This window comes from Lithobates pipiens, unplaced genomic scaffold (genome assembly GCF_037356315.1).
Source record: "Lithobates pipiens isolate NorthernLeopardFrog02 unplaced genomic scaffold, aLitPip1_a1.2 Scaffold_8, whole genome shotgun sequence".
In the NCBI taxonomy this organism is placed as follows: Eukaryota; Metazoa; Chordata; class Amphibia; order Anura; family Ranidae; genus Lithobates; species Lithobates pipiens.
The window spans coordinates 632,990,549-632,997,237 of NW_027507903.1; the positions used below are offsets into that span (position 1 = coordinate 632,990,549).

Consider the following 6,689-nt stretch of genomic DNA (forward strand, 5'->3'; position numbering starts at 1 on the left):
TCAGAACTGAGTATATAACGACGCTGCACTCCTGTGTACTTACACAGGTTGCACGCATCTAGTAAAACCCAGACACAAGATGGAAAATTTTGATCCAAAACTACCGAATCCAGAGCACCCAGTTGAAGACCGCTCCAAGTGCAGGAGACTGAAAGTCTCATCCAGGGGTTAGAGGGCCCCAGCCTAAAGCCTAGAGACAGAAGGTCTCACTGAGATGTAAGAGGAGCCCTGGCCAGAAGCCAAGAGACAGAGGGTCTCACTCAGAGGTCAGAGGAACTTCAGCCATAAGCCAAGAGACAGAGGGTCTCACCTAGGGGTCAGAGGTGCCCCAGCCCGAAACCAAGAGACAGAGGGTCTCACCGAGGGGTCACCGGGAATCCCAGACAAAAGACAGAATGTCTCATCCAGGGGTTAGAGGGCCCCAGCCAGAAGCCAAGAGAAAGAGGGTCTCACCCAGGAGTCAGAGGAGCCCCAGCCAGAAGCCAAGAGACAAAGGGTCTCACTGAGTGGTCAGAGGAGCCCTAGTCAGAAGCCAAGAGACAGAAGGTCTTGTTCCAGGAGTCGGGTCAGCTCCTATCAGGGTGTCAGAAGAACCCCAATCCATAGGCCAGGAGTGGGACAAGCAGCAGGATGCTGCAACTAAAGGCTAAGAGAGCCAAAGTGATCCAGGAGAGCTGGACAACATAGTCAGAAGAACTGGTAAGGGGAGCAGCGTTGCTGCAAACAAATGAGCCAGGTGGCTCGCCATTTTTATTGTTTGGATTATGTGTGGACAACTAATGAGCATGTGAATTTTCAGTTTATTTAATACAAGTGGGTTCTAGAAGATAATATTTTTTTACAATTTATTGTTTCAGCTTGATTACATTTGTAAGGTTATTTATTACATTGTGTTAATATCTGCACTATCCTTGATGCAAGTTGTTCATTTTTTTTAGTTCACATATTGATTTCATGTTTCGCCAGGATTTTCACCAGGATTTTCACCAGGATTTGGAGACAGCCTGATGTTTGAATCCATGAGATGTTCTATTTCATCATTATAAAAAGAGACGCCAATGGATATCAAAAACAAAACACAAGCGACCATGTTTGAGTTTACCGGATTAACTGATGATAAAGAACTTGCCCCATTTATTTTCATGTTAATTTTTTTGGTTTATGTGATGACCATTATAGGAAATGTGGGGATGATAGCCCTTGTCTGTGTATTCCCCAGCCTTCACACCCCAATGTACTACTTCTTGAGTAGCCTCTCTCTGGTGGACCTTTTGTACTCTTCAGCTACCACTCCAAATATATTGTCTCACTTCCTTTCCCCCAAGAAGTATATTTCATTTCTTGGTTGCGCTGTCCAACTTTACTTCTTTTGTGCTCTAGGGAGCACTGAGGCTATCCTTCTCTCCACCATGTCATATGATCGCTATGTGGCTATCTGCCACCCTTTACAATACTCCTTGATAATGACCAAGAAGAAATGTTTTGGCTTGATCCTTTATTCCTACTCCATTAGTTTCTTGCAGTCGATTGTGCAGACCACTTGTGTGTTCAGTCTTCCATTCTGTGGATCAAACCTTATTGTCCATTTCTGCTGTGACATTCCACCACTTATTAGTCTATCTTGTTCGCATACTCTTCATTGTGATATGGTCAGTGATGTCCTTATAGCAATCTTTGGAATATATACATTGACAACAATCTTCCTCTCATACATTTTCATATTTCTTTTAATTTTTAGGATGACCAGTACAAAGAGCAGGCAGAAGGCCTTTAGTACTTGTTCCTCACATATTATTTGTGTCTCAACATTCATCACAGCTGTTTTCTTCACATATTTGCGCCCTTACTCAGGGAGCTTTAACATACAAGACAAGGTGACCTCTGTTTTCTATACAGCAGTGACTCCAATGCTGAATCCCCTTATTTACAGCCTGAGGAACCAAGAAGTGAAGAGACTCCTTGTCCAAGCAATTCGAAAATCTTTTTAATGTAGATATAGAATATCTTTTCTGTAAAGTGTCTGAGAAACATAATACATTTCTAAAATGTCTATAACTCCAATCCTTAAGAAACTGCTGGTTAAGATGGGTCCTCAAACTTCTCAAAACCTCAACCCCTCTGACACATCAGATTGAATCAGGAAAACGGGTAATCACAGTAAAAAAAAAAAAACTCCTCAAAACACAATAATAACTGTTTAAAATCAGGCACCAGATTAGTATAGTAGAACCCCCCGTGGAGGCTGCTGAGTGATGTGGCCCACCTGTCATCCTGCCCAGCCCGGCATTTGCTTCCAGACACTCCAAGGCAATGAAAAGTCCATCAGCTTTGTTTTTGTGTTTTTAATTGAGGGATTAGAACTTGGATGGGGTTAGGGGTTCATGGGATGCCCAGAAAAGATTCTTGCTTGGCTTGGGGCCATTTAGATACTCTCCTCCTGCACAACACTTGCTGCAGACTATCTTCTCCCTCCAGCACAAATCTTCAGGAGCAGCTAGCACATGGTTAGGCCTAACAATGGTTTCAGTCAGGCCTTAGCAAAAGTGCCTTATTACAGGCAGGGCCCACGGGCCCCTATGGTGTAGCAAAAGAAAGTTCAGGTGGTAGCTGTCCTCTTTGGTGGACTACTGATCCCAGTCAGCCCGTTGCAGACCCTGACAGCCCTCCCAACTGCAGCAGCCTGACTTCACTGCCAGTAATATCACAGTCTCTCCCACTCACAGACACCTGATGGATCCCTCCTGGAGACTTGCCCAACAGTATTCCCTGCTTTCCTCTCCTGCTCCTGTTCAGGACACCCCTTGGCTTGTGTGGGGTTCCTGTTCAGCTCTGAGCCCCCTGGCCCAAGGTCGCCCCCCCACCAGAGTAGGGGGTTTCCTCAAAGGCCCCAACAGCCTAATACTCCATCTCCAGTTCTTCCACCCGAACAATTCTCTCCCAGCTGGCTGACCCTGGGTATTTAAGGAGGCCTGCCCCCTGCCAATCCAGATTGGGGATTGGTAAGGGCAGCCTCTAGAAGTAGAAGGGAGGTAACTGAAAGGTGAAACTAACTGTGAGTCACCAGCCTACTCTAGGCCACTCCCAGCCCACAGATCAAAACAAACAGGCCTAGCTTTTGGCTAGGCCTGCTTACATTTTCCTGCACTACAAAAAATCTCACTCTAGCACCTACACTAGGTAGAGGGTGCTACACGAGTTACTGAAAAGTAGATTTATCGTATTACCACTCACAGTTTGGTTAGAAGACAGATTCCAAGTGGCTGACTATCATAATAACACAGTCTAATGTTCATGAGGTTCAGTTGTAAATAATGTGAGAAATAAATTACACATTTCACTATGCCACTCAATCAGCTTACACATAAGCATCACCACCTGAAATGCAACAGTAGGCGGCTCAGAGTGATTATATCAAGGTGGGTACTACACTGTCAGCGTGCACTCATAGGTAGCTGTGCTAGGCCCACGCAAACTGGAAAAACACTATCCAAATCAACAGTCAATGGGTGAGTAAGATGAATAGCAAATGAATCAAGGTGACGTCCTTAAGATGATTCTTCTGCTGGCTAGTGCTGGGGTCCTTATTTAATCTATTATTGTAAGCGTTGGTGCATAGTGATGGACAAACTTCTGATGGGACGTTTCGCGAACGCGGACCGTGAACGCGGCCGATAGTTTGCGAACCAGAACGTTCGCGGCGGGCCCCATTGACTTCAATGGGAGGCAAACTTCACAAACCTACAGGTCAAATTTGCAGCCACAAAATAATTAATAGCTGTGCAAACATAGTCCCACCACATGGCCAATGACATAACACATGTATGAGGTGAATCTTGGATCGACAACCACAAGCATTCTTTTTTTATATGGGAAATTGTTAGGACAATTCAGGACTGTGGAGCACATGAAGGCAATGGGAAAAGAGAAGGTCAGGGTAGGCAAAGAGGGTGCAGGAGATGATCACCAGCAGCATGACATATAGCAATGACACCTGGACCGTGATAGAGTCATCTGACAACAGCATCGTGATAGAGAGCACTGACATCAGCAGCATGACATAAAGCACTAACACCAGCACTGACAGCAGCACCGTGATAGAGAGCACTGACATCAGCAGAGTGACATAAATCACTAACACCAGCACTGTGATATACAGCACTGACAGCAGCACCGTGATAGTGAGCACTGACATCAGCAGCGTGACATAAAGCACTAACACCAGCACCGTGAAATACAGCATTGACAGCAGCACCGTGATAGAGAGCACTGACATCAGCAGCGTGACATACAGCAAGGACACCTTCACCGTGATAGAGTCATCTGACAACAGCACCGTGATAGAGAGCACTGACATCAGCACCGTGACATAAAGCACTAACACCAGCACCGTGAAATGCAGCACTGACAGCAGCACTGTGATAGAGAGCACTGACATCAGCAGCGTGACATACAGCAATGACACCTGCATCGTGATAGAGTCAATATGACAACAGCACCGTGATAGAGAGCACTGACATCAGCAGTGTGACATAAAGCACTAACACCAGCACCGTGATATACAGCACTGACAGCAGCAACGTGATAGAGAGTACTGACATCAGCACCGTAATATATAGCACTGACACCTGCACCGTAAGCAGCCCCAGGAGGATGTCAGCATAGCACAGGGATGGTGGGAGCCCCTCATAATAAGCAGCCCCAGGAGGAAGTCAGCACAGCACAAGGATGGTGGGAGCCCCTCATAATAAGCAGCCCCAGGAGGAAGTCAGCACAGCACAGGGATGGTGGGAGCCCCTCATAATGAGCATAGCACAGGGATGGTGGGAGCCCCTCATAATATGCACAACAGAGGTACAACCCCAGGAGGATGTTAGCACAGCACAGGGATGGTGGGAGCCCCTCATAATAAGCAGCCCCAGTAGAAATATGACACCGCTCAACCTCTTCAAAGAGGTGGGTACGGGCATATAGTACGGTGTGCTTTTTTTGGACAAGGAAGTGAGCCAAATGAAGAAAGAAGGTCTCTGCTCGATTAAAAAAATTGTTTATAGACATATACATGGTCTACTGGTCACATGTGTTGAATTCCTCCGAGATCCATGCCTCATTCATTTTTAGAAATGTGAGGTAGTTAACACTGTCGTGAGCTAGGCGAGTACGCTTATCGGTCACGATCCCCCCTGCTGCGCTGAACGTCCTTTCACACAGGACACTGGATGAGGGGCAAGCCAACAGTTCGATTGCAAATTGGGCAAGCTCTGGCCAGAGGTCAAGCCTGCCCACCCAGTAGTTCAGGGGTTCATCACTCCTCAGAGCGTCCACATCGGCCGTTAACCCGATGTAGTCGGACACCTGACGGTCTAGGTGTTCCCTGATGCTGTATCCAGATGACACCTGTCGATGGGCCGGCTGAAAGAATGACCTCATATCCGAAGTCACCAACACATCTTCAAACCGGCCTCTTCTTGCAGGCGCTGTTGGATTGGTACCCGCAACTCCTTCTCTGGGAGTGGGAATTGCTCCTCTGCCAGCGCACGCAAAGGCAGAATGCAGCATTTCTCGAAGCAAGGCCTGGAAGTGCTCCATTCTGCCAGCCCTCTGTGACGGCGGTAACATTTCCGCCATTTTGTGTTTGTACCAGGGGTCTAAGTACGTTGCCACCCAGTACTGGTCCTTGACCCTTATGCTTTTTATACGGGGGTCCCTATTAAAACACTGGAGCATGAAGGCCCCCATTTGCACTAAAGTGGAAGCGGTGTGGTGGCCTGGCTCCTGCTCATCATCCAGGATAATGTTGTCCTCTTCATTCTCCTCTCCCCATCCACGCACAACAGGGATCCCAGAAAGGTTTAAAGCATGCTCTTCTTGCTCCTCCTCATCCGCCCCGGCACCATCCTCCTCTGACTCTTCTTCAGACTCCTGTTGTTGACTTGTCTCCGATAGAGTAGCCCCCCCTGGGAATTGACAGCAGAACTATCAATTTAGTTGATATTTTTAACCAAGAGCAAGTAGCCAACAAACAAGATCTAGATAGCTTGTTCAAACAGCTAAAACACAACCTAGAGAAACAATTAAGAGTCTGGTGGGACATCCTGGAGATGTATATCTCTGAAAAAATAACACCAAGAAGGCTCAGGTGGGACATCTCCCCTAATGATGCCCTAAATGACAAAAATCTAATGGATGACTGGTACAAGTTTTTCAATGAAAGTGAAACATTGCTACTACAGAAAATAGTAGTAAGGAGACAAGTCAAACTAAAAAACATTGAAACTGAAATCTCACAGATTAGAGACCAAATGATACCACATAAGGATACGAATGAATACAAGGAGAGAGAAAAGAACCTACAAGAAACAATTAAAAAATATGATAAAGACATTCAACAGAAAAAACAGAAAAAGTTCAGAAGAGACGTGCTAGATTACAAAAATCAACAAGTGTATAAGTGGCAGATGGACACTACCTATACGGAAGAGGACAACAACATATCCATGGGAGAGGACTCAGAAGAAGACCAAACCAATAGAACAGAAGAAACATGGCAGCAACCCATGCCAACACCTAGTAGAATAGGTAGAAATGAAGAACCCCACACACCGGCCTATCGAAGGCCTGAAACAAGCACTAACAGAAATCACAGAAGGAGAGATTGGGATACTCCTAGAGGAAACCATAACCAGGGCCCA

General features: G+C 46.2%; 1 protein-coding gene across 1 annotated transcript; it reads left to right on the forward strand.

Moving 5' to 3' along the window:
- Positions 1-972: 972 nt before the first annotated feature.
- Positions 973-2,135, forward strand: LOC143964110 (olfactory receptor 5B12-like). Its single transcript, XM_077473813.1, has one exon. It carries the CDS (start codon positions 1,059-1,061, stop codon positions 1,986-1,988), a length of 930 nt encoding a protein of 309 aa, XP_077329939.1. The 5' UTR covers positions 973-1,058; the 3' UTR covers positions 1,989-2,135.
- The last annotated feature ends 4,554 nt before the right edge of the window (positions 2,136-6,689 follow it).

Bases quoted from the DNA above. Each gene is read 5' to 3' on its own strand.
- LOC143964110 (XM_077473813.1), top strand. From the start codon at position 1,059: ATGGATATCAAAAACAAAACACAAGCGACCATGTTTGAGTTTACCGGA.